This window comes from Phyllopteryx taeniolatus, chromosome 3 (assembly GCF_024500385.1).
Source record: "Phyllopteryx taeniolatus isolate TA_2022b chromosome 3, UOR_Ptae_1.2, whole genome shotgun sequence".
NCBI lineage: Eukaryota > Metazoa > Chordata > Actinopteri > Syngnathiformes > Syngnathidae > Phyllopteryx > Phyllopteryx taeniolatus.
In genome coordinates, this window is record NC_084504.1 from 13,636,799 (window position 1) to 13,658,510 (window position 21,712).

At 43.7% G+C, this 21,712-nt stretch overlaps 2 protein-coding genes across 6 annotated transcripts in view; one reads left to right on the top strand and one right to left on the bottom strand.

The window, feature by feature from the left end:
* LOC133474906 (zinc finger protein 462-like) overlaps nt 1–9,811 on the bottom strand; it is a 24,475-nt gene extending 14,664 nt beyond the window's left edge. Inside the window, exons 1-3 of one of the 2 annotated variants that reach the window (XM_061767059.1) lie at nt 9,752–9,811; nt 764–5,523; nt 353–615 (exon numbers count right to left, since the gene is read on the bottom strand). In XM_061767059.1, the coding sequence (XP_061623043.1) occupies nt 353–615; nt 764–5,509 (5,009 nt within the window). In that variant the 5' untranslated portion in view covers nt 5,510–5,523; nt 9,752–9,811. Of the gene's footprint in view, nt 1–352; nt 616–763; nt 5,524–8,042; nt 8,373–9,751 lie in introns of those variants that run through there. The other variant, XM_061767058.1, reaches the window with a different exon arrangement.
* On the top strand, nt 8,513–21,187 carry coq2 (coenzyme Q2 4-hydroxybenzoate polyprenyltransferase). Of its 4 annotated transcripts, none has more exons than XM_061767080.1 (9): nt 8,513–8,573; nt 9,349–9,427; nt 10,691–11,021; nt 13,044–13,210; nt 13,280–13,401; nt 15,620–15,705; nt 15,784–15,917; nt 18,387–18,575; nt 20,943–21,187. In XM_061767080.1, the coding sequence occupies exons 3-9, from the start codon at nt 10,748–10,750 to the stop codon at nt 21,078–21,080; spliced, it is 1,110 nt and encodes a 369-aa protein (XP_061623064.1). In that variant the 5' UTR covers nt 8,513–8,573; nt 9,349–9,427; nt 10,691–10,747; the 3' UTR covers nt 21,081–21,187. The 4 variants fall into 4 exon arrangements, with proteins under 4 accessions (XP_061623064.1, XP_061623066.1, XP_061623063.1 ...); XM_061767079.1 differs by lacking the exon at nt 8,513–8,573 and adding an exon at nt 8,624–8,780; XM_061767081.1 differs by lacking the exon at nt 8,513–8,573 and adding an exon at nt 8,884–8,973.
* The last annotated feature ends 525 nt before the right edge of the window (nt 21,188–21,712 follow it).

Sequence of the window (21,712 nt, forward strand, 5' to 3'; positions counted from 1 at the left end):
GATTCTTAAAATAAGATCTCTTAAAACTCTCTCTTATTTTTGTCTTGCTGAATTTTTTTTAAAAACTCAAAAACTGTCTTAAAATAAGTACAGTAAGATCTTTTCACTAGAAATAAGATATATTCACTAGGTAAGATTTTGCATTTTTGCAGTGCAACAGGGCAGGTAATGGTAGCCATATGGGTAGGTATGTGGGGAAAGTATGTAGGTGGGTAAGAGGGTTGGTCGGTGGGATGGCTGTTAGGTAATTTTGCTTTTTGTTTGGCTTTTATTGTTTAACACGCCCTAACAACACCGAAGCTAGTGGCGCGTGCATTAAAGGATTACCTCTTCAAACTACTGTTTTTCTTACTTGAGCTGTGACAATGATGCTGGCAGCTTCTTGATGGCCGCCAGCGCCTCATGGCTGCGCATGTGCGTCCGCAGACCATTGCGCGACTTGAATGTGCGCTGGCACTGGCTGCACGCATGACACTCGCTTAGCGACTCCGCATCAGTTTGCCCGTTATCAGTGGGCTTTTGAGGCGACACCACAATGCCGCTGGTCAAGGGGGAGCCTTCGTCTCGTATTGCATTAAATCCCGAAAGCCTTTCCACTGTCGTGTCCGGCGTGTTCTGATTTCAGGAGGAGAAAAAACAAAAATCAAAGGTCTGAATAATAGTCCTGTGTGACATGGCCTTAAACTAAATGCTCAGATATTGTTTGGAAAATGTCCCTTTTCATTTAGACTTACTGTAATCAAACCAGAAAGTGATGACTTACCGATTTGACCATCTTCTTCCCAAGTGGCGATGCCATCTTCTTTTTGGCCTTGAGCTCAAACAAACTCTTCTCCCGGTGCTGATCAAGGTGTCGCCCCAGCTTCCTGATCCCATTCAGCGTCTTGTGGCACCGCATGCATCGGTACACGCCCGTGGCGCGGCCCGCCGGGTGGATCACAGTGAAGTCCATGCGGCGATCGGCGCGGTGGACAGCACAGTAGTGGGAGAGTAGAAGCTGCGGCGAATCCAAGGTCAAGTCTGGGCACTTCATGCATCTAGTCGGGGCTGTCTGCTCGGGATCTTGCAGGCTTTGCTCCAAGTCTGGAGGAAGATCCTGAGGGGGAGGTCTTTTGCGTTTATTGTACTCCTTCAACAGCCTGTCTCTAGTCTCCACATCAAGTTTGTGGGTATTATTGTAGTGATACGTCAGGTAGCGGCGCGCCCAGGTTTTGTACTCACACATCTGGCATTGGTACAGCAATTCCTCTCCTTCTTCCGGAGGGTTTTCTGGTGGTTCAGAGACAGCTACCTCTGGAGTCGAATGTGGCTTTTTGACTTTGCGAAGGTACAGCGGGGCAAAGTGTTTGAGGAAGGCAGTCTTTCCGTGCCGTTTGGTGTAATGGCCTCCCAGGCGTTTCCGGATGACCGACGAATAAGAACACAGCAAGCACTTGTACACAAAGTATGACTCCCCCACTTTTTTAGGCAGTTTTCCATCAGGATTCGCATCAATCAAAGAGGTAGCCTCCAATAACGATGCCCGAGAATGAAGATCTTCAGACGCAGAATTTTCCTTTTCCCGCTTGGAAGCCCCGCCGTGCCTATTGGCGCAGTGGATGGCAAGTTTCTTGAGGGACACGGAAACCCCTATACACAAGTTGCACAAGTAGCCTCGCTTGTTGTTGGTGCCCGCCTGGTAGTTGCTACTTATGATGATCTCATTCCTTTCAAACTCGTTCATTCGGACTTTAAGGTCGGGATGCATCATCTGGCAGTGTGTGGCCATGCCGTGCATGCGTGAGTTGAAATAAGGGCAACGCGGACACTTATAGACTAGTCTTTTGCTCTTGGTTACAGAGTTGTCCTTGGGTTCTGGTGGCGTATCAGGGACCTGCTCGTAGAGTGGTAAAAAGTGTTTCAGGTAGGCGTCCTGGCCGTGCTTATCCTTGTAATGGCCCCCGAGGCGTTTCTTCTTGTAGTAGGAATTGGAGCACAGGACGCAACTGTAGCGACTATCCTGAAAAGCGGCACTGTTGTGCTTTAAGCGCATGTGACGACCAAAGGCTATCTTGTTGCTGCAGCTGTGCGTGCACTGCTGACACCTGAAAAGTGTCATTTTGATTTTGTAAGAGACGCTTTTGGGAATGTTAACATGCATTTTTCTTGCCTTCGGCACGCGAGTGGCGTCCGGCGGGGTTTCGCCATGGTCCTTCTCCCGGTGTCTCCTTAGCTTCTCCCTAGTCTCATGGGTCTGTGGGCAGAGTTCACACATGTAGCCGCGGAAGTGCAATGCATCGCCCTCCTGGTCCTTCTGCTTCATTTCCCAGTTGCGCAAGTGCACCTCATCCACATACAGGCTGTCTGCTTGAGACTGGAGGGCCGAGTGCCTCATCTGGCAGTGAGTGAGGACCCCCTGATGCTTGGTGTTAACGTAGGTGCAGTACGGACACTTGAAGACGTGCACGTGGGTTTCTTCATCCAGATCAACACCATGTTTGGATTCTTTGGAAGCGCTGTTGCTGTCCTCCTGGGTTGGGGACTGGTGTGATTTGTTGCGTTCCGGTGACATACTCGGGGAATCGAGAGGGATCTGGTAGTCGTTGAAGCAGCTGAGCAGTTCCTGGTGGCCGTCTTCGTTCTTGCTACTGCTTGCCTTGTTCCGGCTGCCCACACCGGGCACTAAGCCATTTTCCTTTAAGCACCAGGGGTGGACAGCGTGGTAATGGTCCATAATGCCTGCCACTGAGGTCCCTTGGAATGAACATGCTCGGCACGAATAAGTCCTGGTGTCACTCTGCCTGGTGATGTTGCTTTCATCCCTATCGTTCAGATGTTTTATCTGGATATTCTTTTTAACAGGAGAGCTTTTGTGGCCTTCCTTTAAGCGGGTGGTGATGAAATCCAGGCTGGACCTGCTCTCGGGGTGTTCCTTGCGGTAGTGTTTATACAACGTGGTGGATTTCTGGTGGGAAAATGGGCATAAATCGCACTGGTAGCCGGATTGTACATTCCCTTGCTTGAGGTACACTTTTAAAACGCCTGAACTGGAGTGATTTCCTCGGTGGCACTTGCGAATGTGTATCCGCAAAAGACTTGGGTTGTGAGTCTTGTAAGTGCAACCCTTGCACTGGAGGCTCTTTAACTTCTGTGGGACTTGTTGTTTTTTTGCTGTCTTTTTATGTTGGGCTTTCTCGCTGACATCAGTTTTCTGCAACAGCTCCAGAGTTCTAAACGTGTACGCTTGAATCTCTTTGGGTGTGGCCACCAGGCCATTGTGCCTCCTGACATAGTGCTGGACCACCTTGGAGACAGTGCTCCGCCGGTAGTGGCAAAAGTGGCAGAAAAACGTGTGCTCGTCACCCTCGTTCAAGATGGGAAGAGGCAGCAAGGGAGGAAAAGACGGATCCTCTGTGTGAGATATGGATTTTCGCAACCTACTGTGAATCTTAGTCGTGTAGCCCACAATGTGTTCACTGGTGGTCCGGAGTTTATTGTGTGTTCGAAACTGGTGGACCATAACTCCTTTGATGGTGGGATTCCCGTAGTTGCACTTATAGCAGAAATACAAATTCTCAGGACTCGCGTAAATGTTTGAAGGCGTCAATTTGCGCTTTACCTTAAATTCTTTATATTTAGCAGCAATGGAATTGAGCGATGATGTTCTAACCACCCGATTCTGGATGTACCCCTCGGCTTTATGAGTTTGTTCAGGGGTTGAATCAACTACTTTGTTTGGGTCCTCTGGGGAGTCGACTCTCTCTGTTATAAGAGTTTTTGATTTAGCTTCTAAGATCTTAACTTTGTCCTCGGTTTTCGTTTGAACTTTGGAGCTTTTTCTGACTTTCTCATGAATAGACAATTCCGACTGAGATTCTATGATCTGAACTTTGTCCCTGGTTTTCGTTTGGGCTTCGGAGCTTTCTTGAACTTTCCCTGGTATAGATGATTCTGACTTGGCTTTTGGGATCTTAACTTTGTCCTTGGTTTTCGTTTGAGCTTCGGGTCTTTCTTGAACCTTCTTGGGTATAAAAGATTCTGGCTTAGCTTCAAGGATCTTAACTTTGTACTTGGTTTTTGTCTGAGCTTCTGAGCTTTCTCTGACTTTCTCAGGTATAGACGATTCCAACATAGCTTCTAGGGTCTCAACTTTGTCCTTGGATTTTATTTGCACATCTGAGCTTGGACATTCTAGCCTCTTTTTCTGTGAAACGCCAGCCTGTTGTTTTATCTTGTCAATGGTGACAGCTTCTTCGAGGTGATTTTTTTGGTAATGGACTTGCAAGACGATGACGGACTTGTGACGAAATGGGCAGCTCTTGCATTGGTACAAGGCTACATTGGGCTCTGTTGTTTCTAAACCGGGGGTCTTGACGGGAGACAGGTCTTCTCTGCGTTGAGTCGAAATGTATTTGAGGAACATCAATGTATTAAGTGTCTTGTCCATGGGATGCCTATCTTTATAATGCTCTCTAAGCATTTCCAAAGTGTTGGTAGTAAACACACAGGTGAAACATTTAAACACCAAGTTGATTTGGTGTAGTTCCAAAGTGAAAATATCCGGGGACCCAGCATGCTCGTCGCTCCAGTGCTTCCTGAGGTCATCTTCATTCAGGAACTCAACGGGGCACACCAAACATCGGAAGGTGGCACTTTGATCATTCCAGTCCTGGATGTAGTCAGAGTTGTAGCGTATGTACGGGTGGGTTTTATGGTAATGAACAGACATGTGTTTTAAGCTGCCGTCTTTGTGACTACAGTGCTTGCAGCTGTAGGTCGAGGGGCTAACCTGCTTGTCTTCGTCATCTTCACTTACTTCGAAGGACAGCTCCTTCTTGTCTGTCGATTCTAGTGTTGTCTTGTCTGCGTTGGAGGTTCTCTTGCTCTCCAAAGCGGATGCTGGAAAGATGGGGCGCGTCAAATCGGCATGGTAGAGGTGGTCCTCCCGCAAGTAAGTCATGTTGTTCGATATGTCGATTGTGGACTGGGAAGCGGCAACGTCATCTGACATGTTGTCTGATTCATTGTCTGACATGTCTTGTTGGCTATCGGTGACTGTAAAGTAGTTGCTGATGGTGGAGGTTTGTAGCATCTTTTTGTATGTTTTCAGATCCTTGGATGAGTTAAGAGTCTCTCTTGAGGTAGAAAGGAAATGTACCTCTTTACCTTCTTCTTCTTGATCATGATGGTTGGCTGACACTGCCATTATTTCAATCTCTGGCATTTCGGTTACATCATCTTTCAAAATCTTTCCATCTTCACGGTGGTTCAAAACCTCCGAGGGACTGGTTTGAAGACCGCCAAGTGGGCTTTCCGGGGTGCTTTGAGGAGAGCCTTTCTTGGCATGGTTATTCAACTCTAGATCAGAGCCGTGGACATGACTGAGGTGTTCAAACAGGAAGACCTCGGACATGAAGTTGAGTGGACAACGGCTGCACTGGAATGACTGGGTGGGCTCTTGAGGGGTGGATTTGTTGTGCATGGTGTTGTCATCGTCCTCTTCTTTTTGCATCCCGTTGTAGGAGGTCATCACAGTGACACAACCTAGGCAGTCATTTTAAAGCACACAATACAGGCATGTCATTTGGTGATAATTTTTAACATGCTGGTTATAATCAATAATTTCCCAAAGGTGTTCCATCCATCCATCCATTTTCTGAGCCGCTTCTCGTCACTAGGGTCGCGGGCGTGCTGGAGCCTATCCCAGCTGTCATCGGGCAGGAGACGGGGTACACCCTGAAATGGTTGCCAGCCAATTGCAGGGCACATACAAACAACCAACCATTGGCACTCACATGCACTCCTACGGGCAATTTAGAGTTGTCAATTAACCTACCATGCATGTTTTTGGGATGTGAGAGGAAACCGGAGTGCCGGGAGATAACCCACACAGGCACGGGGAGAACATGCAAACGCCACACAGGCGGGGCCGGGTATTGAACCCGGGTCCTCAGAACTGTGAAGCGGACGCTCTAACCAGTCGCAACCGTGCCGCCCCAAAGGTGTTAACTATTTTAATATTTTTCCAACTGTGGATTATTTGTAGTCATTTTATTTACTTATATTGTGCATAGTGGCGATTATCATCAACCTAACCATTACTGCTGAAAGGAGCAATCGCGTTAATTATAGGAAATGTACACAGCGTGCCAGAGCACGGTGAGGACTTTTTATTTTACGATGTAGATCATTTCTGGTTGCTCTGTTTATTTCTATTGTGCAATGTGGTGTGGTTATCATTATTAGAACAGCAAGAGGAGAAATCGCTGTAACTATTTTTTGTTTCAAATTACGTTATTTGTTGAAGTTTAGATAACACACAGATATACAAAAAAAGGAAAACCAAATCCAACCCCGCACAAAACTCAACACCCCCTTCCCCACTGTGACAAAAAATAGTCCGTGAAACAAACGTGTACATGTAGATCTTGTGTGTGTAAATATGCCAGAATACTATACAAAGATTCATTCTTTTACCTTTGTTGATGGTTGGTTAAATAATGTCAAAAAAGGCCTCCACACCTGAGGAAACCTTTGTTCAGAGCCTCTCATGATCATACATCTAATTTTGCGAAGTTTAAGATTAAAAAGCACATCTTTGACCCAATAGGATACTGTAGGTGAGGCGGCCTCTTTCCATTTCAAAAGATTCAGGCGGTGTGTTAGCAAAGTTGAGAAGGCAATGATTTTCTGACCCTCGAAAGGTAATCCTAACCCCTCAGACATAACACCCGAAAATAAGAAGTGTGGATTTAAATGTAAGGTTTTTTTGACCCCATGTATAATGGAAAGCGCTTCTCGAATCCCTTCCCCTTTGCTGTATTTTGTGACAGAGCGAAAACATAGGTACTCTAGGTACTCCGGTTTCCTCCCACGTCAAAAACATGCATGATAGGTTAATTGAAGACTCTAAATTTCCCTTTGAATGTGAGTGCGAACGGTTGTTTGTTTCTATGTGCCCTGCGATTGGCTGGCGACCAAATCAGGGTGTACCCCACCTCTCACCCGAAAATAGTTGAGATTGGCTTCCGCACGCCTGCGACTCAAGTGAGGACAAGCGGTATGGAAAATGGACGGCTGCATGGTCTCTAAAAATTCAGCCCCTGTCATCATAAAATGAAATGTAGAATCATAACATGAAATGTAGAATCCTGCATTGAAGCAGGGAAAATGTTTTTGCTACTATTGGACTCAACAAGCTCACGTTTTGAAGATCAAAATTGAATTGCATGTAGATGTTAACAGAATTACAAACAATGACACGTGCCTGAACGAATGTGCCATGGACCTTTTTATGACGGTGGATTATTTGTAGTTGCTCTGCTATACTACCATTTGATGAATTTCCAAGGAACGATCGCATTACAGTAATTGTGGGACATCTAAACGCGTGACGCAGACTTATGGATTGCAGAATATTTCTAGTGGTTCTGTTTATTTCTATTGTACAAGGTGCCACCCTTACTCTGAGCATCATCCAGCCGGCCAATACAAAATCGTACCATTGTAAATTTGGGACCCTCAGGTTGGGTAAACTATGGTCTAACGAACCACAATATGAAGTCTTGCTACATGCACATTACGGCAAAACGCTCTCGCTCAACTAACGAGTCCAAAACGTTTTTTCCATGCTTGTCATGCCCTACTTTTAAATAACACCCGTGGCAAACCCCATCTTGTCTCGTCGTGACTTCAATAAAAGGTGTTAAGTGATCCCACAGTAGCCACAGTAACCACAAGTGAAAGCCAATTGAACACACCACAACAACGCATGCAAGTGTGGAGCAGGCTGGCATGCGCGTTTAGCATATTGGCTGGAACGATAGGAGAAGCATGTAGTAGTCAATACAATATATCGGAGGCACGGTAATAAAATGCTTTGATATGCATTTAATAGTCAATGCAGAGCCACTATGTTGACCTACAACAATAGCAAAAGTGACTATAAAGTGGGCAAGTAGAACTTCCAATCGAGGCGGGCTGTGTTTAAATGGAAGACCAAAGGCCGTAACGGTATAAAGGAACACAGTTCAGTGCTCCGTGAATACACTACACATGCTCACCTGGAAATGGTCCAGGGTTCGAGGTTTATACTGCAGCGCCTCGAATAGAAGACCTTCCTAAAGCTGCACACATTTCCGCCATTTTTCGAGCGAGCGATGACCGACCATCGCGTGCCGCAAGACAGCTTCCGGTCAATCTCTTCGCTCCTTCGCAGTAAAAGGCCTTGCCCACGAGTCGTCGCACTGTTTTGTTACACCAAAGCGCCTGCTAGCTTTTATACTGAAGGCACCCGGTCGGAAGTTGTGCTATCACAATGCACAGAATCGTCACAATCCTTTTTAGATTTTAATGTGAAAAGCGGGGTTAATCCTTTGATAAACGTCTTTGGTCAATATTCTTAAAAATAACAGAAAACAAGTGTACAAAATGTACAAAAATCGCAAATTTTGTTGACTATTAATTCCACCTCGTATCAATCCATTGACGACAGTGCCCCCAGTGGAAGGCATTCAGCGTCGTGCAAGTGTTCTTTAAATATCGATTTATTAGCCATTCCGACAGGAACCGACGAAGTCACACAAACATCAGCGGTAATGTGTAAAAATGTCCCCTTAATCGTTTTCTCAACACTTATACGAAAAAATATTGTGTCTATTTGTTTTAAACTTGGTATTTCGTCTACTTTGTCTCCATTATGACTTTGTTTCTGTTACACGTCCATGGTGACGCTTTGATTTTTGCCCGGAGCTATTTCAGAACGGACTACGCCAAAGCGAAAGCGACACAGAGATGAAGAGGTAGCTACGACGCCCCTTTTGATCTGCGTGCCTATAATAACGCTAAGCTAGGGAGGTCAAAGAAGTCATCGTATTCCATTTGTGTGGCCGCCAAGAAAACCAAAAGGCCAAGGATGCCAGCAAATTGTACTGCATACGGTTGCTCACAACGCCGTACAATCGCAACGAGGATAAACTGGGATAACGTTCACGGGTACAGGGAATTTTTCTGACTAAATAAATAATTAAAAAAAAGAAACGTCTCTATTGATAGAATACGTTTTGGTTTTGACCCAAATAAGTAAACCTCGTGAAAATATATTGAGAATTGAGCAAGTTATTTCTTAATTTAAATGTTCATGAATTGCCTTTCATCGCAACGTCGACCTTTGCAATATGGCCGGTTTGTAGGCACGTTGATTAATCGGGTTGCTAACATTCATTAGCTACTCTTCATATCTATGTAAGCGACCTCAAAGTTAATTTATGACAATTAGCTCCAAATATTATTTTTACACTTACCCGAAGTCCTTTTGTATGTTAATTTATTTTAAAATTGTCATGACTTGTTTTCTGTTTGACACCCCAGTGCAAAAATTGTTTCCGTACGAATCCATTTTGGAACGGATCAGCCAACAAGCAAGCGACCAGTGACACAAACGTGAAAGGTAGTTTATGAGTTTGACGCCTACATTTTGCTTTTGCCATCTATCGATATCTATTTGGTTCTTTTAACTTGTAATGTCTCTGAACTCACTGCGACTGTTTCACGTCAAAATGACACTGTACAGGCGTCCTCGATTTACGACGTAGTCCCGGTTCTGTAAAGGAGACGATGTAACCCGAGTCAGTACGTAAATCGGAACCCTAAACGAACTGACATTAACGCTTCACACACTTTAACTGATTAAAACATATTTTTAAAACACATTATGAACGTATTTGATCACAAAAAAACATTGGAATCATCAAATGTATCTCAAATATTGTACCTGTTGTAGAATATCCGTGTTAGATATGTTTTTAAGAGGCGGAGCCTGGTGCATTGCGCGTAATGTGGAGCAGTTTGCGTGTGTCTGGGCGTGAGCTGTGGCTTACAGCTGCTCCTGCTTGGGTGTGCTCATATCTGTTCCAGCCACCCAAAAAATACCAACAAAAATGATTACGACAAGTTTTAAATAAGGAAGACAGCACTCTACACTATACAGTATAAACAGCTTGAAGCTTCTTTTAAAGATTTGTTCACTATCTGCCAAACTGCTGCTTGTTCTAAAGGTTGCTGCCACTATTTAATGCTCGTAACTAAAAAAAAAAATCGAGCAAGGTACGGCTTGTATCTCGAAAAGTCGGGTCACTTGTAAGACGACAAATCACTATTCTCTAAAAATCCATTAAAAAATGACCGCTTAAAGAACTTGCGAAATCGCGGGAGTGAGAACAAGCCATCCATCCATCCATTTTCTATACCGCTTGTCCTCACTAGGGTCGCGGGAGTGCTGGAGCTTATCCCAGCTATCTTCGGGCGAGAGGTGGGGTACACCCTGAACTGGTTTCCAGCCAATCGCAGGGCACATAGAAACAAACAACCATTCGCACTCACATTCACACCTACAGGAAATTTAGACTCTTCAATCAACCTATCACGCATGTTTTTGGGATGTGGGAGGAAATCGGAGTACCTCGAGAAAACCCATGCAGGCATGGGGAGAACATGCAAACATGGGGGACGAGGACAGGCGGGGCCGGGATTTGAACAACGGTCCTCAGAACTGTGAGGCAGATGCGCTTACCAGTCAGGTCAATTGTTACAAGCACACACAGAAAAGTAAAACAAAAACAAAAAAAACACACAACTGTGATTCTGCTGTAACAAAGACATTGGCTGCTCTTGCATATCTCTTAGTCAATGTGTGTGTGTGTGTCTGTCATAGGCCTATTGATGGAGCCAAACAGTGAATGAGACACCCCCCTAAACCCAGAGACCCACCATGCTCTCAACCAAACCCACCTGCTGGGATACTCTGACTGCCCTCAGGAGGTTCCACTGGCATCCTGGCTGCCTGTCCGGCCTCTATACGCTCCCCCACGGGAAAGAGCCACGCTCCGACACGTTCCGTGTGCGTCCCGGCATCCACAGAAATATCCGGTCATTAGTTGGTCATGGAAGGAGAACATTCAGCGTGTCCGCAGCAGCGATAGTGAACGCAGCCCCGGGGCCCGTCCAGCCATATCTTCGCTTGATGAGACTGGACAAACCAATAGGTGTGTATTTTAACTCTTCACTGGTCACAATATTAGGTACATAATCAGTTGAGATCTGATAGTTCTGAGTGGGGATGTGTCTGTTGAGTGCAGAGACTTTTATTAGGAAAGTAACCTTTTGTGTTAACTTGAGTATAAGTGGACGATGTCACTTACTAAGGCAGTAGATTTAAAAAAAAGAAAAGTCTTCTTTTCCTTTCGGCTAGTCCCTTTAGGGGTCACCATAGCGCATCATGTTTTTCCATGTAAGCCTATCTCCTGCATCCTCTTCTCAAACACCAACTGCCCTCATGTCTTCTCTCACGACATCCATCAACCTTCTCTTTGGTCTTCCTCTAGCTCTCTTGCCTGGCAGCTCCATCCTCATCATCCTTCTATCAATATACTCACTATTTCTCCTCTGGACGTGTCCAAACCATCGAAGTCTGCTCGCTCTAACTTTGTCTCCAAAACATCGAACCTTGGCTGTCCCTCTGATGAGCTCATTTCTAATTTTATCCAACGTGGTCACTCCGAGAGCGAACCTCAACATCTTCATTTCCGCTACCTCCAGCTCTGCTTCCTGTTGTCTCTTCAGCGCCACTGTCTCTAATCCGAACATCATGGCTGGCCTCACCACTGTTTTATAAACTTTGCCCTTCATCCTAGCAGAGACTCTTCTGTCACATAACATAAAAAAAAGAAAAGTAATGGTGATAATTACGGAACAGTGACAGTTAAATATAATGAAAGACACCGATGGTTGCTGTCTAATGTAAAGCATGGTGTGGCAAAATTTGATCTTGATAATTTTTTGAGACACAAAGTTGTAATATTACAAGAATAAAGTTGTACTTTTTTTCTGGAAAAGCATATTCTGTCAAGGGGGGATTACATTTTCACCCCCAAAATCAGTGTACTTTTGCATTTAAAAAAGACATAGTCTTACTAGCGGCACGGTGGCCGACTGGTTAGGTTAGGTTAGGTTATTGATGACCTTAAAGGTGAGGAGCAGAATCTTAACGTCAATGTCATATTTGAGGCGGAGCCAGGGAAGCTGCTGGATGACAGGAGTGATGTGGTGAAACGAGGGGGTACTGGTGATGATGTGAGCATCTGAATTTTTGAGCGGTTGAAGCTTATGGATGGACATGAAATATGACTTTACTGTTTTAGGTCAATTAGGATTATCACAATTATTTCTATTTGCAGACTGCCAGATCTCCTCCCCCCCCCCCTCTCTCTCTCTCTCTCTCTCTCTCTCACATATATATATTTATAATTTATTTATATACACACACACACAGTGTGTATGGAAAATATTCAGACCCCCTTAAATTTTTCACTCTTTATTATCTGTCTGAATACTTTCTGTACCCACTGTATACTATGTGTGTGTGTGTGTGTGTGTATATATATATATATACATGTGTGTGTGTGTGTGTGTATATATATATATATATATATATATATATATATATATATCAGAATCAGAATCATCTTTATTTGGCAAGTATGTCCAAACACACAAGGAATTTCTCTCCGGTAGTTGGAGCCGCTCTAGTACAACAGACAGTCAATTTACAGAACACTTTGGAGACAAAGACATTGACAAAAAACAATTGTGCAAATATATATATATATATATATATATTTTTTTTTTTAGAAAAGTTTATGTGAGGAAAAAGTCATACTCGCACTCAAATATGTTCATAAATTTTATTTTTCAAGAAGAAAATGCAGACACTCCGTTGGGCTGGATTATATCACCTGATATTGCCATAGCCTAAGAAAGGTTGTTTTCTTTGGAAAATATTTTTTTTCTAGGGAAATATTTGTTTTTCAAGGGAAAATTCTATATTATAAATATTCATTTATTATTCTATAAAACGTCACAATTTTAAGAAAACAAATAAATTTTTCTTAAAGGAAAAAAGTCATACTTTTGAGAAAAACATGTATTGTTTAACCCCTAGGCACTCATTCGTTATCTTTATTCCCAAAATTTTGTACTTGATTGACTGACCCTTTGTGCATGGTAAGGCACATGGCTGCTGTACCTTCCGTGCACGTGGAGCATCGCCCTAGCCGCCGAGCCGGGCTCCCTTCCGGACTTGGGGATGCTGGCCCTGTTCGGTACGGGCGCCGTGCTGATGCGAGGCGCCGGGTGCACCATCAACGACATGTGGGACAAAGACTTTGACAAGAAGGTACTGTCACGTCCTCGTTTTTAAATGGACCTCACACCACACGCTGTTCTGATCCATTTGGCCATGCAGGTGAGCCGGACAGCCTCGAGGCCCATCGCGTGTGGGGACGTTTCCCGTCTACAGGCTCTGCTGTTCTTGGGAGGGCAGCTGTCGCTCTCTCTCGGTGTGCTTGTCTGCCTCAACTATTACAGGTAGCTACTGATGACTCCTGAGTACGTTAGTGTAGGAGTAAACATGTAAAGTAAAATACACAAGATGGAACCCAATGTGTTTTTTATTTTTTTATTTCGGATAAAAGTTAATATGTTCAATTTTATAGAATGCTGTAATCCAAGTAATCCATACATACAAAGAAAGAACAAATAAGATCAGAAATTAAGTTGTGTGTAATAATGTAAAATGACACAGGGAAAAACTATTGAGCACATGATGAAAGGGAGGTGCCAGTAGGCATGGAAAGCCAAGACAACACCTAAAATCTATCTATCAAACAGCAATCCAGCCCCTTGTCAGTGCAAATGAATATCAGCTGGTTCAGTCCTAATTGATGGCCTACAAAAAGGTCTCATTGCTAAGGTGTGGGTTGAGACACATCTCATGATGGGTAAAAGCAACTCTCTCAAGACCAGTAATTGTTGCAAAACATAACGATGGCATTGGTTACAGGTGCATATCTAAGGTTCAGCATGTTCAAGTGAGCACGGTTGGGGCCAAAATACGCAAGTGGAAAGCCAATCATACCACCATACATTTGCCTTGATCAGGTGCTCCTCGCAAGATTTCTGACAGAGGAGTGCAAAGACTAATCAGAAGAGTTGTCCAAGACCCAAGGACCACCTGTGGAGAGCTTAAAAAAACCTGGAATTAGCAGGTGCTGTTGTCACAAGGAAAACAGTGAGTAATGCACTCTGCTACCATGGCCTGTATGCAAGCACACCGTGCATGACCTCATTGCTGGAAAAAAAAGCATGTCCAAGCTCGTTAAAGGTTTGCTGAACAACATTTGGACAAGCCAGTTAAATACTGGGAGAGAATAGTCTGGTCGGATGAGAGCAACATTGAACTGTTTGGATGCCATAATGCACACCACGTTTGGAAGAGAAATGCCACTGCACATCACCCTAAAAACAGCATACCAACAGTGAAATTCATGATGGTGTGGGGCTGCTTTTCAGCAAATGGTACTGGTAAACTTCACATAATTGAAGGAAGGATGAATGGGCAAATGTACCGAGACATTCTTGACAAAAATCTGCTGCAATCTATGAAGATGATGAAAATTATACGAGGGTGGACATTTCAGCAGGGTAATGATCCAAAACATACTGCCAAGGAAACTCTCAATTGGTTTCAAAGAAAAAAAAAAGCTGCTAGAATGGCCCAATCTATGGAAAGAACTGCAACTCAAGGTCCATAAAAGAAGCCCACAGAACCTTCAAGATTTGAAGACTGCTTGTGTGGAGGAATGGGCCAAAATCACACCAGCGCAATGCATGCAACGAGTTTCTCCATACAGGAGGCCCCTTGAAGCTGTCATTGCAAACAAAGGCTTTTGTACAAAGTATTAAATAAATACCAGTTGGCGTGTTCAGTACTTTCTCCCTATGTCATTTCACATTATGACACATAACTTAATTTCTGATATTATTTGTGCTACTTTCTTTGTATATATGGATTACTTGGGTTGTTCCCAACATCCGGTGAAATTTTCATGTCAATAGCACCTTTGGAAATATATTTAGTGAGAAAAATGATGACGTGTTAAATACTTATTTCAGCTGGTGTATATGCCTGTGAATACATTGGTTCCTTGAGATACGAGTGACTCGACTTGTGATTTTCTTCTAGATATGAGCAGTCACTCACCCGATTATTTGCTTTAGCTTGCGTATACATTTTTTTAGATACAAGCGCTAAATGGTGGCAGTGAACTCAACTCATTTCACAACAAGCAGCAGTTTGCCAGTTAATGAAAAATCCTTCGAAAAAAAAGAGGCTTCAGGCTGTTTATTGCCACTCTCAGGTAAAATTTACTGGAAAACTAAACAAATAGAATTACATGTGTATTTAACTAAACCACATAACTTTGCCTTTCATGAAACTCTGCTAGCCTTTTGCTAACACACAATGAAAAACGCCATAGATAAGAAAACTAGCATCGATGTTGCGATAGTTAAACCTATGGCTGTCAATCGATTAATTTTTTTAATCAAATTAATCACAGGCTTATTTTCAGTGTGGTACAAATTCTTCTCTGTAGTCATGATTATTAAGTTTTGGTTTATGGCTTAAATCCATAATAATGATAATACCAATAATGAGAATCAAAAATCCAGTATCTCGGGAATTTCTGTTGTTTTTCCTTTTTTTGTAATCTTATGTTTTGTGTTTATTTTTACGTATTTTCAGCATTGCTCTTGGCGCCGCCTCCTTGTCTCTTGTGGTCACGTACCCACTGATGAAGAGACTCACTTACTGGCCTCAGCTGGTGCTCGGTAAGAAATGTTTTTGTATTGTTTTGTTTTGTTTTCACAATTGTATTCCTCTAGTCTAAATTTGTTGTTTGTGTTGAGGTCTGGCCTTCAACTGGGGGGCACTCCTGGGCTGGGCTGCTGTCCGAGGTGCCTGCGATTGGTCCGTGTGTCTTCCCCTTTACTTCTCCGGAGTCATGTGGACGCTCATCTACGATACCATTTACGCACATCAGGTGAGGTTCTGGAAATAAACAGTGTACCAAAATGTAATAGATTCTTCAATGATACACGTAGGAACCCTCGCTGGGAAAATTCAACTTTGTTCACGTAGGATTTTCGCTGAATAAAATACAACTGTTCTTGTGAATATGGGACCATTTTCATTAAAAAAAATAACTTTTGCAAAAAAAAAAAAACTAATTTCATTTAACAAATTTTCTCAAAATACGTTTCTCAAAAGAAGTATGACTTGTAATATTACAATTTTTCCTTGAAAGTAGGACTTATTTTTCTCAAGATGATGTAATTTCTTGTTGAAAGTAGTCATTTTTCCCCCCAAAAATGTTTGCTCTTTCTCGAAAAACTTTACTCTGGTATTATTAAAGATGATCTTGATGAAATATTTTTTCTTCTAAACACAAAACATTTTTCTCAAGAAAACAACTTTTTTTTAACCTGAAAAATAGTACTTTGTTTCAATTTTATTGTCTAAAGAATATGACTTTTTACATATACAGTAGAACCTCAGGTTAAGAACTTAACTGACTCCGTGACTCCATTTGTAACCCGAAACGTTCTTAACCCGAGGTAATGTTTCCTATTAAAATGAATGGAAATGCAATTAATCCATTTTAGCCCCAAAATTTAATTATACTTCCCTTTTTTTAAATCAGTGTATGGTTACAAATAAATATAGTGCAATATAGAAATAGGTGAAAACACACTATGAGATATATATATATATATATATATACACACACACACACACACACACACAGTGGGTGCGGAAAGTATTCAGAGCCCCTAAAACTGTTCAGTCTTTTTTATATTGCAGCCATTTGCTAAAATCATTTAAGTTAATTTTTTTCCCATTAATGTACACACAACACCCCATATTGACAGAAAAAAAAACAGAATCGTTGAAATTTTTGCAGATTTATTAAAAAACTGAAATATCACACAGCCATAAGTATTCAGACCCTTTGCTCAGTATTTAGTAGAAGCACTCGTTTGAGCTAAGACAGCCATGAGTCTTTTTGGGAGTGATACAACCAGTTTTTTACACTTGGATTTGGGGATCATCTGCCATTCCTCCTTGCAGATCCTCTCCAGTTCTGTCAGGTTGGATGGTGAACATTGTTGGGCAGCCATTTTCAGGTCTTTCCAGAGAATGCTCAATTGGGTTTAAGTCAGGGCTCTGGCTGGGCCATTCAAAAACAGTCACAGAGTTGTTCTGAAGCCACTCCTTCGTCATTTTAGCTGTGTGCTTAGGGTCATTGCCTTGTTGGAAGGTGAAACTTTGGCCCAGACTGAGGTCCTGAGCACTCTGGAGAAGGTTTTCTACCAGGATATCCCTGTACTTGGCCGCATTAATCTTTTCTTCGATTGCAACCCTTCTCCCTGTCCCTGCAGCTGAAAAACACATGATGCATGATGCTGCCACCACCATGCTTCACTGTTGGGACTGTATTGGACAGGTGATGAGCAGTGCCTTGTTTTCTCCACATATGCTGCTTAGAATTAAGGCCAACAATTTCTATCTTGGTCTCATCAGACCAGAGAATCTTATTTCTCACCATCTTGGAGTCTTTCAGGTGTTTTTTAGCAAACTCCATGGTGGCTTTCATGTGTCTTGCACTGAGGAGAGGCTTCCGTCGAGCTACTCTGCCATAAAGCCCTGACTGATGGAGGGCTGCAGTGATGGTTGACTTTCTAGAACTTTCTCTCATCTCCCGACTGCATCTCTGTAGCTCAGCCACAGTGATCTTTGGGTTCTTCTTTTTTTCGTTTTTTCTTTTTTAATAAATCTGTAAACATTTCAACAATTCCATTTTTTCTGTCAATATGGGGTGCTGTGTGTACATTAATGTGGAAAAAAATGAACTTAAATGATTTTAGCAAATGGCTGCAATATAAAAAATGTAACGGGGTCTGAATACTTTCCGTACCCACTGTGTCTGTATATATATATATATATATATATATATATATATATATATATATATATTCTTGTAACTAAAAATAGGACTTATTCTTTAAAAAACATTATTCTTGGTAGATAGACTTTTTCTAAAAACAAAAAGAATAGACTGGAAAACTTTTTCTCTAAAAAAATGTATTCTCATTCTCACTTTTTATCCCCCCAAAAATACAACTTTATTCTCTGAAGATTGCGACTTAAAAAAAAAAAAATATATATATATATATATATATATATATGTATATATATATATATATATATATATATGTATATATATATATATATATATATATATATTTGTCACTTCTTCTATATTGCTTCTAAATAACTTATACAGCTTCTTCTCACAAATTTCATTTTTAGCTTATATTTATCATCTAATTTCTTTCTGACAAGCTAAATCTAGAAAAACATATAATAAAGCCAATGTATGATTGTTATTATTATTATTATCGTAATATGATCAGACAAACCCAGAGTCCAAGACGTCTGTGTGGTTTAGGACAAGGAGGATGACGTCAAGGTGGGCGTCAAGTCGACGGCGCTCAGATTTGGCGAGCAGACCAAACCTTGGCTGAGCGTCTTCATGGGGGCCATGATGGCTGGCCTGGTTGCGGTAGGGGTCCACGCCGAGCAGACCCTCCCGTACTACGCTGCCCTCTCTGCCGTCACACTTCACCTAGTGCACCAGGTGAGCGTCCGTCCACTACCTCACAACACTGTTGCACTTTATTCACGTATCAAATTGAAAAAATATATTTTATTGAAATGAATTGAAATGCCATTAATCCATTCCAACCCCCCCAAAAAAGACAACCTTTTTTTTTTTTTTAATTTGTTGGTTTTTTTCTTTTTTCTTTTTCACATGTTTTTAGTATCCCTCCTTGAGCCGTCACCTTGTCGTGGTAGAGGAGTTCGTTTGTCCCAATGATCCTAGGAGCTAAGTTGTCTGGGGCTTCACGCCCCTGGTAGGGTCACCCAGGGCAAACAGGTCCTAGGTGAAGGACCAGACAAAGCATGGCTCCAAAAACCCCTATGACAAACAAAATAAATGGAAATACGTTTCCCTTGCCCGGACGCGGGTCACTGGGGCCCCCCTCTGGAGCTAGGCCTGGAGTTGGGGCTCGAAGGCGAACGCCTGGTGGGCAGGCCTACACCCATGGGGCCTGGCCGGGCACAGCCCGAAAGGATAACGTGGGTCCCCCTTCCCGTGGGCTCACCACCTGCGGGAGGGGCCATAGGGGTCGGGTGCAGTGTGAGCTGGGTGGTGGCCGAAGGCGGGGACCTTGGCGATCCGATCCCCGACTACAGAAACTGGCTCTAGGGACGTGGAATGTCACCCCTCTGGCAGGGAAGGAGCCTGAGCTGGTGTCTGAGGTAAAGAAGTTCCGACTAGATATAGTCGGGCTCGCCTCCACACACGGCTTGGGCTCTGGTACCAGTCCTCTGGAGAGGAGTTGGACTCTCTGGAGTTGCCCATGGTGAGAGGTGCCGAGCAGGTGTGGGTATACTTATTGCCCCATGGCCCGGCGCCTGTACATTGGGGTTCACCATTGTGGACGAGAGGGTAGCCTCCCTCCCCCTTTGGGTGGGGGGGACGGGTCCTGACTGTTGTTTGTACCTATGCACCAAACAGCAGTTCAGAGTACCCACCCTTTTTGGAGTCCTCGCAGGGGGTGCTGGGGACTCCATTGTTCTGCTGGGGGACTTCAACGCTCACGTGGGCAATGACAGTGAGACCTGGAAGGGCGTGATTGAGAGGAGCCCGAGCGGAGTTCTGTTATTGGACTTCTGTGCTCATCACGGATTGTCCATAACAAACACCATGGTCAAGCATAAGGGTGTCCACACGTGCACTTGGCACCAGGACACCCTAGGTTGCCGTTCGATGATCGACTTTGCGATCGTGTCATCAGACTTGCGGCCGCATGTCTTGGACACTCGGGTGAAGAGAGGGGCGGAGCTGTCAACTGATCACCACCTGGTGGTGAGTTGGCTCCGATGGTGGGGGAAGGTGCCCGTCTGACGTGGCAGGCCCAAACATAAAGTGAGGGTCTGCTGGGAACGTCTGGCAGGATCCCCTGTCAGAAGGAGTTTCAATTCCCACATCCGGAAGAACTTTACCCACGTCTCGGGAGAGGCGGGGGACATTTAGTCCGAGTGGACCATGTTCGGGCATCTGTTTAGGATGCCTCCCTGGTGAGGTGTTCCGGGCAGGTCCCACTGGGAAGAGACCCCGGGGACGACGGAGGACACTCTGGAGAGACTACGTCTCTCGGCTTGCCTGGGAACGCCTCGGGATCCCCATGGAAGAGCTGGAGGAAGTGGCTGGGGAGAGGGTACTCTGGGCATCCCTGGTAAAGCTACTGCCCCTCCAACCCGACCTCGGATAAGCGGAAGAAAATGGATGGATGTTTTTCGTAAAGCAAAATGTCACTATATTGGAACAAAAAATAAGACAAGGGAAAAGAGAATGTAAATAAATAAAGTGGTTTTATAAAGCTTAGAGAGTCAGCCTCACAGTTCTCAGGACCTGGGTTCAATCCCCGTCCCCGCCTGTGTGGAGTTTGCATGTTCTCCCCGTGCCTGCGTGGGTTTTCTCCGGGCACTCCGGTTTCCTCCCACACCCAAAAACATGCATGAATTGGAGACTCTAAATTGCCCGTAGGTGTGAATGTGAGTGTGAATGGTTGTTTGTTTGTATGTGCCCTGAGATTGGCTGGCAACCAGTTCAGGGAGTACCCCGCCTCCTGCCCGATGATAGCTGGGATAGGCTCCAGCACGCCCGCGACCCTAGTGAGGAGAAGCAGCTCAGAAAATGGATGGATGGTTTTATAAAGGGTAATTACGAGCTGGGAAAATGGCCAGAAGTTGAGTTTTTCAGCGAATAAGGGAGGATATGTTCACCCCACCAAACTCTGCGGATTGAATGTGCGGGGGAACGCTGCACCTTAATAGCTCAAATGTTTTTCCCTTCACTCAAGCAGCATGTGGCTTGAGTTTGCTCGTAAGTTGGGGCACTTGTAAGTCAAGGTACCACTGTATCTCTTTTCCATAGATTTCCACTGTGGACATGGACAAGCCAGAGGACTGCTGGAAGAAGTTTGTATCCAACAAAAACTTGGGACTCTTACTACTTTTAGGAATCATCGCTGGTAACCTGTGCAAAGAAAGACTAGAGAAAATAGCAATATAAGGACTGGTAATGATCACATAGATTTTTAATTTTACTTTGTATCTTGGCTCTGTAATAGGAAGCCACATAAAACGCATACAATAAAGAACATGGATTGCTTTATCGAATACCATCGTTTGCAGTGTGTGTGTGTATATACTATACTACTATATTCAGTATATGATTGAAAAGTAACTCCCTATTTTTAAGTACTTGTAATTTATTTCTGGACTATAATTCTTACAAGAAATGAACATGAAAAGAAAGTGTATTGCATGGAGTTTTATTTAAAATTCGATATGGGCGCCAGCGGCGGCACGGTGGACGACTGGTTAGCACATCTGCCTCACAGTTCTGAGGACAGGGGTTCCGATCCTGCCACCGCCTGTATGGAGTTTGCATGTTCTCCTCATGCCTGCGTGGGTTTTCTCCGGGTACTCCGGTTTCCTCCCACATCCCAAACACATGCATGGTAGGTTTATTGAAGACTCTGAATTGCCGTAGGTGTGAATGTGAGTACGAATGGTTGTTTCTTTATATGTGCCCTGCGATCGGCCAGTTCAGGGTGTACCCCGCCTCACGCCTGGAGATAGCTGGGATAGGCTCCAGCATGCCCGCGACCCTAGTGAGGATAAGCGGTGAAGAAAATGGAT

Bases quoted from the DNA above. Each gene is read 5' to 3' on its own strand.
- coq2 (XM_061767080.1), top strand. From the start codon at position 10,748: ATGCTCTCAACCAAACCCACCTGCTGGGATACTCTGACTGCCCTCAGG. The intron at 13,211-13,279 runs GTACTGTCACGT...TTGGCCATGCAG, and splicing joins ACAAAGACTTTGACAAGAAG to GTGAGCCGGACAGCCTCGAG. The intron at 15,706-15,783 runs GTAAGAAATGTT...GTTTGTGTTGAG, and splicing joins CTGGCCTCAGCTGGTGCTCG to GTCTGGCCTTCAACTGGGGG.